At 38.5% G+C, this 10,801-nt stretch overlaps 1 protein-coding gene across 1 annotated transcript in view; it reads left to right on the top strand.

Moving 5' to 3' along the window:
- Positions 1-2,682, top strand: part of LOC128552447 (plexin-B2-like) — a gene marked incomplete at its 3' end in the record, with an annotated part of 37,067 nt that extends 34,385 nt beyond the window's left edge. The window contains exon 5 of the mRNA XM_053533487.1: positions 2,498-2,682. Coding sequence (XP_053389462.1) covers positions 2,498-2,682 — 185 coding nt within the window. The remainder of the gene's footprint in view (positions 1-2,497) is intronic.
- Between the last annotated feature and the right edge of the window lie 8,119 nt (positions 2,683-10,801).

The raw sequence follows: 10,801 nt of genomic DNA on the forward strand, positions 1-10,801 counted from the left end.
TAGAATTCTGGCATCTTTATAAAAAAAAAGAATTAAATCATTTAAAATATGTTTTTGGCTAAACAAAGGCTGTTTATCATTTTGAATAATCTTTATTGACATCATTAAGTTATTTCTTTTCATTTAGTGAGTATGTAATAGCCAGATAAATGACTTTCGATTGACTTTATCATTGTTACAAATATGGGATTTTATATAAAAATGGATGTACAATTAAATTAGATGTGACTGATGTTGCGAATTTGTGCCTTTGGTATACACAGGTAGGTTCTTTACCAGGTCTGTTTAACAGATTAGATGTTAAGACATTGCAATAAAAACACCATTTTTGTGTTTCTTAAACTTTTCAGGTAAATATGTTATATTTTAGTATAGATTGATAACAGGTTAAATTTGGGCAAAAATGAATGAAGCTCTTTGATTTACAGAAACTACCATTAAGTGAACCTCTGAATTGCTGATCCCATAAAAATCTATTGATAGTTTTTGTCAAAAGCTTGAGTAATATTAGACACAACACTGTTCTTTTACTATTTTTCGCTCAGATGAGTGACATAATTTCTCTTTGTTATAGAATTAAATGAGAGAAAAAACATTAAGTTTCGTATTTATTCTTAAATCTCGGCTATCCATTTCCTTCTTTCTGTTGCAGTTGACAGCTGCAGACAGGTTATACAGTATGTATTTGTATGAGAAATACGTGTTATTCTTTCTATGTTTTTAGCTCACCTGTCACAAAGTGACAAGGTGAGCTTTTGTGAACGCGCAGCGTCCGTCCGTGCGTGCGTGCGTCTGTAAACTTTTGCTTGTGACCACTCTTAGAGGTCACATTTTTCATGGGATCTTTATGAAAGTTGGTCAGAATGTTCACTTTGATGATATCTAGGTCAAGATCGAAACTGGATCACGTGCCATCAAAAACTAGGTCAGTAGGTCTAAAAATAGAAAAACCTTGTGACCTCTCTAGAGGCCATATATTTCACAAGATCTTCTTGAAAATTGGTCAGAATGTTCACCTTGATGATATCTAGATCAAGTTCGAAACTGGGTCACGTGCCCTCAAAAACTAGGTCAGTAGGTCTAAAAATAGAAAAACCTTGTGACCTCTCTAGAGGCCATATATTTCAAAGATCTTCATGAAAATTGGTCAGAACGTTCACCTTGATGATATCTAGGTGAAGTTCGAAAGTGGGTCAAGTGCCATCAAAAACTAGGTCAGTAATCTAAAAATAGAAAAACCTCGTGACCTCTCTAGAGGCCGTACTTTTCAATGGATCTTCATAAAAATTGGTCAGAATGTTCACCTTGATGATATCTAGGTCAAGTTCGAAACTTGGTCATGTGCCTTCAAAAACTAGGTCAGTAGGTCAAATAATAGAAAAACCTCGTGACCTCTCTAGAGGCAATATTTTTCATTGGATCTGTATGAATGTTGGTCTGAATGTTCATCTTGATGATATCTAGGTCAAGTTCGAAACTGGATCAACTGCGGTTAAAAACTAGGTCAGTAGGTCTAAAAATAGAAAAACCTTGTGACCTTTCTAGAGGCTATACTTTTCAATGAATGTTCATGAAAATTGGTCAGAATGTTCACCTTGATGATATCTAGGTCAAGTTCGAAACTGGGTCACGTGCCATCAAAAACTAGGTCAGTAGGTCAAATAATAGAAAAACCTTGTGACCTCTCTAGAGGCCATATTTTTCATGGGATCTGTATGAAAGTTGGTTTGAATGTTCATCTTGATGATATCTAGGTCAAGTTCGAAACTGGGTCAACTGCAGTCAAAAACTAGGTCAGTAGGCATAAAAATAGAAAAACCTTGTGACCTCTTTAGAGGCCATATTTTTCAATGGATCTTCATGAAAATTGGTCAGAATGTTCACCTTGATGATATCTAGATCAAGTTCAAAAGTGGGTCACGTGTAATCAAAAACTAGGTCAGTAGGTCAAATAATAAAAAAACCTTGTGACCTCTCTAGAGGCCATATTTTTCATGGGATCTGTATGAAAGTTGGTCTGAATGTTCATCTTGATGATATCTAGGTCAAGTTCGAAACTGGGTCAACTGCAGTCAAAAACTAGGTCAGTAGGTCTAAAAATAGAAAAACCTTTTGACCACTTTAGAGGCCATATTTTTCAATGGATCTTCATGAAAATTTGTCTGAATGTTCACCTTGATGATATCTAGATAAAATTTGAAACTGGGTCACGTGCGGTCAAAACTAGGTCAGTAGGTCTAAAAATAGAAAAACCTTGTGACCTCTCTAGAGGCCATACTCTTCATGAGATCTTTATGAAAATTGGTGAGAATGTATACCTTGATAATATCTAGGTCAAAACTGGGTCATGTGCCTTCAAAAACTAGGTCATTAGGTCAAATAATAGAAAATCTTGTGACCTCCCTAGAAGCCATATTTTTCAATGGATCTTCATGAAAATTGGGTCATGTGGAGAAGGTGAGCGATTCAGGACCATCATGGTCCTCTTGTTTTAAAGATTGTACCAAGAGATGGACCCTGGCAAGGTGGCACTGAAGTGACAATTAGTGGTACAGAACTAGGAAGCCAAATTTCAGACATTGATGGTGTTATGGTTGCAGGCAGACCATGTGAAGTTGATAAAAAGAGTACAAACTTTCTGATTCAGCTAAATGAATATTTTGAAGAAGGTGTACCTAGTCGGTAAAAGTTATTTCTTCCATTTATCTTGTATTTGTGCTATATAATCTGTCAGTTTTTTAGCTCACCTTAGCAATGCTCAGGTGAGTTTTTCTGATCGCTCGATGTCCGGCGTCCGGCGTCTGTCGTCTGTCGTTTGTCTGTCTGTCAACATTTAGCTTAGGTCACTAGGTCAAATCAAAGAAAAACTTGTGTATGCAATAGAGGCTGTATTTTTCAACTGATCTTCATGAAAATTGGTCAGAATGATTACCTTGATGAAATCTAGGCCGAGTTCAAAAATGGGTCATCAGGAGTCAAAAATTAGGTCACTAGGTCAAATCAAAGAAAAACCTTGTGTATGCAATAGAGACTGTTTTTTTCAACTGATCTTCATGAAATTTGGTCAGAATGATTACCTTGATGAAATCTAAGCCGAGTTCGAAAGTGGGTCATCTGGGGTCAAAAACTAGGTCACTAGGTCAAATCAAAGAAAAACCTTGTGTATGCGATAGAGGCTGTATTTTTCAATTAATCTTCATGAATTTTGGTCAGAATGATTACCTTGATAAAATCTAGGCCTAGTTCGAAAATGGGTCATCTGGGGTCAAAAACTAGGTCACTAGGTCAAATCAAAGAAAAACCTTGTGTATGCAATAGAGACTGTTTTTTTCAACTGATCTTCATGAAATTTGGTCAGAATGATTACCTTGATGAAATCTAGGCTGAATTCGAAAGTGGGTCATCTGGGGTCAAAAACTAGGTCACTAGGTCAAATCAAAGAAAAACCTTGTGTATGCGATAGAGGCTGTATTTTTCAATTAATCTTCATGAATTTTGGTCAGAATGATTACCTTGATGAAATCTAGGCTGAGTTCGAAAAAGGATCATCTGGGGTCAAAAACTAGGTCACTAGGTCAAATCAAAGAAAAACCTTGAGTATGCGATAGAGGCTGTATTTTTCCATTAATCTTCATGAATTTTGGTCAGAATGATTACCTTGATGACATCTAGGTCGAGTACGAAAATGGGTCATCTAGGGTCAAAAACTAGGTCACTAGGTCAATCAAAGAAAAACTTGTGTATGCAATAGAGGCTGTATTTTTCAATTAGTCTTCATGAATTTTGGTCAGAATGACTGCCTTGATGAAATCTAGGTGGAGTTTGAAAATGGGTCATCTTGGGTCAAAAAGTAGGTCACTAGGTCAAATCAAAGAAAAACCTTGTGTATGTGATAGAGGCTGTATTTTTCAATTGATCTTCATAAAATTTGGTCAGAATGATAGTCTTGATGAAATCTAGGTCAAGTTTGAATATGGGTCTTGTACTCTGGGGTCAAAAATTAGGTCACAGGTCGAATCAAAGAAAATACTTATTTATACTCAAGATTTTTGCTCCAATTTTAATAATTGGTCAGAATATTTTTTTCCATGAAATCACTAGGTCAAACATGTTTACACTGTTATGGTGTGTTTCTCAGGTAAGCGACCTAGGGCCATCTTGGCCCTCTTGTTTATAGCTCACTTGAACTTCATTCAGAATGAGATTCTAGTAAAAGTGGATGATCCGGCATCTTGTGTCAATAGTTGTAAAATCTTTTACTTCGAAATTACTGGTCAGAATACACCAAACTTTGTCAATAGCATCCTGACTTGGACTTTTCTCAAATTTCTTCAAAAGGTTCCACTCAGTCCATTTCAAAGCCTGCCATTGCTGAAAATAGAACCTTTTCTCATGAATCCCTTGATGTATCTGCACCAAACTACCTGTTACATCATTATAATGTCCTTTCTTAAATTTATCCTAGTCAATGTTTTTGGTCTCTTGTAGGGACTACTAGTGCTTAAAAATAGAAATAAGTATGATTTGGCTGGGTGTGAGCCATGGAGGACTTACTCTCTTGTTGGTTAGACATCTTCATTTAAAATAGAAATCAGTTTAAATGATTTTCTTTTTATGATCTGCTTGTTATCCCCAGGCCTCGTCTGTAGCATCATTGTAACGTTCTCCTTCATATTTATGCATATGGGGACACTTGACCCTGTTAAGGGGAAGCTATAACTGAAACTGGAAATACCTTTAAACAAATTCCGTGACAGATCTTCAACAAACTACTTGGTCTGTAGCATCATTATAAGGTCTTCTTCCATTTTAAGCTTGACTATACGAAGTATGAAGAGCTATCCTACTCGACCTGTTGTCAGCATCCTTCCGCTTCTGCACCTTGGTTAAAGTTTTGATGCACTTTCTCTTTATCTCTGTTATTACTTGATGGATTTGCTTCAAACTTAAAATAGTTATTCCTCATCATCACCTGCATATATGGCACAAGGGTTATAACTCTGGCCCTAATATTTCATGAATTATCCCCCCTTTTTAGCTCACCTGAGCACGAAGTACTCGAGGTGAGGTATTATGACTGGTCATTGTTCGGTGTCCGTTGGCGTCTGTTGTGCAACGTGCCTCGTGCGTCGTCCTGTGAACACTAGAGGCCATAGTTGTGACCCAATCTTTATGAAACTTGGTCAAAATGTTTGAAACTGGGTCATGTAGGGTCAGAAACTAGGTCATAGGCCAGATCAAAGGAAAAGCTTTTGAACACTAGAGGCCATAGTTGTGACTCAATCTTTATGAAACATGATCAGAATGTTTGTCTTGATGATCTCTAGATCAAGATTGAATCTAGGTCATGTGGGGTCAAAAACTAGGTCACCTGGTCAAATCAAAGGAAAAGCTTGTGAACACCCTAGAGGCCACATTTATGACTCAATCTTTATGAAACTTGGTCAAAATGTTTGCCTTGATGATCTCCAAGTCTGATTCGAAACTGAGTCATGTTGGGTCGAAAACTAAGTCAGTAGGCCAGATCAAAGAGGGGTTTTGTTAACACTCTAGAGACCACAATTTAAGTTTAAAACTCATGAGAATTGGTCAGAATGTTTGTCTTGGTGACCTTAAGGTCAGGTTCGAATCTGGTTCATGTGGGGTCAAAAACTAGGTCATCCGGTCAAATCAAATGAAAAGCTTGTGAATACTGTAGAGGCCACAGTTGTTACTCAATCTTTATGAAACTTGGTCAGAGTGTTTGCCTTGATGATTTCTAGGTTAAGTTTGAAACTTGGTCATGTGGGGTCAAAAACTAGGTCAGTAGGCCAAACCAAAGGAAAGTCTTGTTAACACTCTAGAGACCATAATTTAAGTTTGAAACTCATGAGAATTGATCAGAATATTAATTTTGTCTTGATGACCTTTAAGTCAGGTTCGAACCTTGGTCATGTGGGGTCAAAAACTAGGTCACCCGGTCAGATCAGAGGAAAAGCTTGTGAACACTCTCAAGGGCATAGTTTTGACTCAACCTTTACAAAACTTGGTCAGCGTGTTTGCCTTTATGTTAATCTTGACAAACTTTAGGTCAAGTTCAAATCTGGGTCATGTGGGGTCAAAAACTAGGTCAGTAGGCCAAATCAAAGGAAAGTTGTTAACACTCCAGAGACTGCAATTAAGTTTGAAACTAATGAGAATTGGTCAGAATGTTTGTCTTGATGACCTGTAGGTTAAGTTTGAGTCCGGGTCATGTGGGGTCAAAAACTAGGTCAACCGGTCAGATCAAAGGAAAAGCTTGTAAACACTCACAAGGGCATAGTTTTGACTCAATCTTTACAAAACTTGGTCAGCGTGTTTGCCTTGATGTTAATCTTGATGATCTTTAGGTCAAGTTCAAATCTGGGTTATGTGGGGTCAAAAACTAGGTCAGTAGGCCAAATCAAAGGAAAGTTGTTAACACTTAGAGACCGCAATTAAGTTTGAAACTAATGAGAATTGGTCAGAATGTTTGTCTTGATGACCTCTAGGTCAAGTTTGAGTCTGGGTCATGTGGGGTCAAAAACTAGGTCACCCGGTCAAATCAAAGGAAAAGCTGTTTAACACTCTATAGGCCACATTTATAACCATGTCTTCATGAAAGTTTGTCAAAATGTTTATTTTGATGATCTTTAGCCCAGTTTCAAATCTGGGTCATAGGGGTTCAAAAAGTAGGTCACCTGTTAAGATAAAGGAAAAACCTTGTGTATTCAATAGGAGCTGCATATTTCATTTGAAGTGCATGAAACTTTGTCAGAATGTTTGTCTGCATGAAATCTCGGATGAATTTTATCTGGGTCACGTGGGATAAAAAACTAGGTCACCAAGTCAAATCAAAGAATAAGTTTGTTTACTCTCTAGGGGCCACATTTTTTCTTCACAAAACTTGGTCAGAATATGAGTTTTATCTGGGTCACGTGGGATAAAAAACTAGGTCACCAGGTCAAATCAAAGAATAAGTTTGTTTACACTTTAGAGGCCACTTTTGTGGTCCAATCATCTGTAAACTTTATCAGAATATTTGCTTTTAGCTCACCTGTCACATAGTGTAGTGACAGGGCGAGCTTTTGTGATCACCTGTCGTCCGTCAGTGTCCATCTGTTCACAATTTCCTTGTGAACACAATACAGATATTTTGTATTTGATTTTAATCAAACTTGAACACAACTTGTACGAGCATAATATCTCGGTTCCTTTTGAAAACTGGCCAGAGTTATGGCCCCTTAAAAGGCCAAAATTTGCCATTTTTGGCTTGTGAACATGATAGAGGCCACATTTTGCAATCAACTTTAATAAAACTTGCACATAACTTGTATTGGCATAATATCTCGGTTCCTCTCGAAAACTTGCCAGATCCCATCTTCCTTTTGAAAACTGGCCAGAGTTATGGCCCTTTAAAGGGCCAAACTTTGCCATTTTTGGCTTGTGAACACGATAGAGACCACATTTTGCAATCAGCTTTAATCAAACTTGCACACAACTTGTATTGGCATTACATCTCAGTTCCTTTCGAAAACTGGCCAGATCCCATTATGGGTTCCAGAGTTATGGCCCCTTAAAGGGCCAAAATTTGCTATTTTTGGCTTGTGAACACGATAGAGACAGGATTTTGCAATCAACTTTAATCAAACTTGCACACAACTTGTATTGGTATAATATCTTGGTTCCTTTTGATAACTGGCCAGATCCCATCAAAAGGCCCCTTAAAGGGCCAAAATTGGCTATTTTGGCTTTTGCAGCCATATTGAGACTTTTCATTTATGGTTTGATTTGATACAAACTTGCAGAATATTTTCTACAACAATAAATCTTGATTCCATGATGAATCTGTCAGATCCAATCATAGGTTCATGAGTTACGGCCCCTGATTGGCCCTTAAAAGAGCCCAAATTTGGTAATTTTTGCCTTGTGACATGATAGAAGTGACATTTTATGTCTGATTTTAACCACACTTACACACAACTTAAGTCACAATAAGATCTCAGCTCCTTTTGAAAACCAGCTAGATTCCATCTAGAGTTACTGCTCCTGAAAGGGGCAAAATTTTCTATTTTGACCTTTTCAGCCATTTAGAAGTTTCATTTATGCTTTGATTTGATACAAACTTGCACAGAATGATTATCTTGATGATCGAAACTGGGTCATGTCGGGTCAAAACTAGGTCATCAGGTTAAATCAAAGGAAAAGCTTGTTAACAACCTAGAGGCCCAATTTATGATCCTATCTTCATGAAACTTGGTCAGATTGTTTATCTTGATGATTTCTAGGCCAACTTTGAAACTGGGTCAAATGGGGTCAGAAACTAGGTAATCAGGTTAAATCAAAGGAAAAGCTTGTTAACAACCTAGAGGCCGAATTTATGATCCTATCTTCATGAAACTTGGTCAGAATGTTTATCTTAATGGTTCCTAGGCGAAGTTTGAAACTGGGTCATATGGGGTCAAAAACTAGGTCACCCAGTCAAATTAGAGGAAAAGTGTGTTAACATTCTTGTTCATTTGATGTGCATGAAACTTGGTCAGAATGTTTGTCTGCATGAAATATCGTATGAATTTTTATCTGGGTCATGTGGGGTCAGAAACTAGGTCACCAGGTCAAATCAAAGAATAAGCTTGTTTACACCCTAGGGTTCACATTTTTATGCACCCGAAGGGAGGCATATTAGTTTTCAACTGTCCATCCGTTCGTTCGTTAGTTCATTAGTTCGTCACAACCTTAACTTTTTGCATGAAGGCACATAGTCGCGAACCACTGCACCCAGGACCTTCAAACTTCACATGCTAATAGTACTAATTGAGTACACGAACCCTACTGACTTTGGGGTCACCAGGTCAATGGTCAAGGGCACAGGGGCCAATGTGAACTTTTTGCATGAAGGCACTTTACTCGCGAACCACTGCACCCGGGACCTTCAAACTTCACATGCTGATAGTACTTATTGAGCACACAACCCCTACTGACTTTTGGGTCACCAGGTCAAAGGTCAAGGTCACAGGGGCCATGTAACCATTTTGCATGAAGGCACTTTACTCGCGAACCACTGCACCCATCCTCCTTCAAACTTCACATGCTGAGTACTTACTGAGTACACGACCCCTACCGACTTTGGGGTCACCAGGTCAAAGGTCAAGGTCACAGGGGCCAATGTTAACTTTTTGCATGAAGGCACTTTACTCATGAACCACTGCACCCGGGACCTTCAAACTTCACATGCTGATAGTACTTACTGAGTACGTGACCCCTATTGACTTTGGGGTCACCAGGTCAAAGGTCAAGGTGCTGCGGGGGGCATTTGTCACCATTAGTGACAGCTCTTGTTGATTCTTCATAAATTTTGGTCAGAATGTTTGTTATCATGAAGTCTTGGACAAGTTCAAATCTCGGTCATGTGGGGTAAAAAACTAGGTCACTATATCAAATTAAAGAAAATGCTTGTTTATCCTCAAGATGCCACGTTTTTTAGTCCAATCTTAATGAAAATTGGTCGGAATATTTGTCTTCATGAATTGTAATCACTTGGTAAAACATGTTTACACTGTTATGGTGTGTTACACAGGTGAATGACCTAGGGCCATCTTGGCCCTCTTGTTATGGAATCTTGGACAAGCACAAATCTGGGTCATGTGGGATCAAAAACTAGGTCACTAGGTCATATCAAAGAAAATGCTTGTTTACACTCAAGAGGCCACATTTTTGGAAAGGACCCCAGTTCATCTCATTTGTTAAGGAAGGAGGAAAGAAGACCACAACGACTAGCATATCTGGTCTGCTAGATGAAGCCAGAAGTTGGGAAATGCATGTTGATCTGGGAAGCGTATGAATGCAAGTCAGCCATGTACTAAGACCTGGCAGATGCCTGCAACAAAGCGGGATGGAAAACACAAGTATTCCCAGTAGACGTCAGCTGCAGAGGATTCCCAGCCCAGTCGCTATGGAGAATGCTTGGTGCATTGGGCATCAAAGGGAAAGTAAGGAAAGCCACAGTCCATGCAGTAGGAAAAGCTGCGAGAGAGCGTCAGTTGGCTCTGGTCTCTGGTTACGCCGAATTGATAAGGAATGGCAGCCATCGCAGACAAGCAGTGCCTGATCAACACTGCTGGCCCCACTGTCAGGAGAGTGTATCGAGAGTAACGGGCTGAAACGCTTGTTGATAGACGGTTCTCGATTGATGAGTCTTGGACTAGCAGTTCTAGCAACTGTTTTAACATTATTTATTAAGCTTCTTTCAATGTGAACATGTGAAGTTGTAAACACATTCCAGATTTCGTACTTGATTGTCCGCTTTTAAAGAGAATTCCTATAGTTTTTTCCTTTCATAGAGTTTTTAGCTCACCTGAGCAAGAAGTGCTCAAAGGTGAGCTTTTGAGATCGCCCTGTGTCCTTCGTCCGTCTGTCGTCAACAATTTGACTGTTAACACTCAAGAGGTCACAATTTTGGCCCAATCTTAATGAAACTTGGTTAGAGTGTTATTCTCAATAAAATCTTGGACCGGTTCGATATTTGATAATCTGGGGTCAAAAACTAGGTAACCAAGTCAAATCAAAAGAAAAGCTTGTTAACAGTCTAGAGGCCTCATTTATGACTATTTCTTCATGAAACTTGTCAGAAAGTTAACGTTGATGATGTTTAGGTCAAGTTTAAATCTGGGTCAGGTGGGGTAAAAAACTAGGTACCAGGTTAATCAAATGTAAAGCTTGTTAACACTCTAGAGGCCACATTTATAATAATATCTCTATGAAACTTGGTCAGAATGTTAATCTTGATGATCTTTAGGTCAAGTTC

The sequence above is a fragment of the Mercenaria mercenaria genome, unplaced genomic scaffold, assembly GCF_021730395.1.
Source record: "Mercenaria mercenaria strain notata unplaced genomic scaffold, MADL_Memer_1 contig_2810, whole genome shotgun sequence".
Taxonomy (NCBI): domain Eukaryota; kingdom Metazoa; phylum Mollusca; class Bivalvia; order Venerida; family Veneridae; genus Mercenaria; species Mercenaria mercenaria.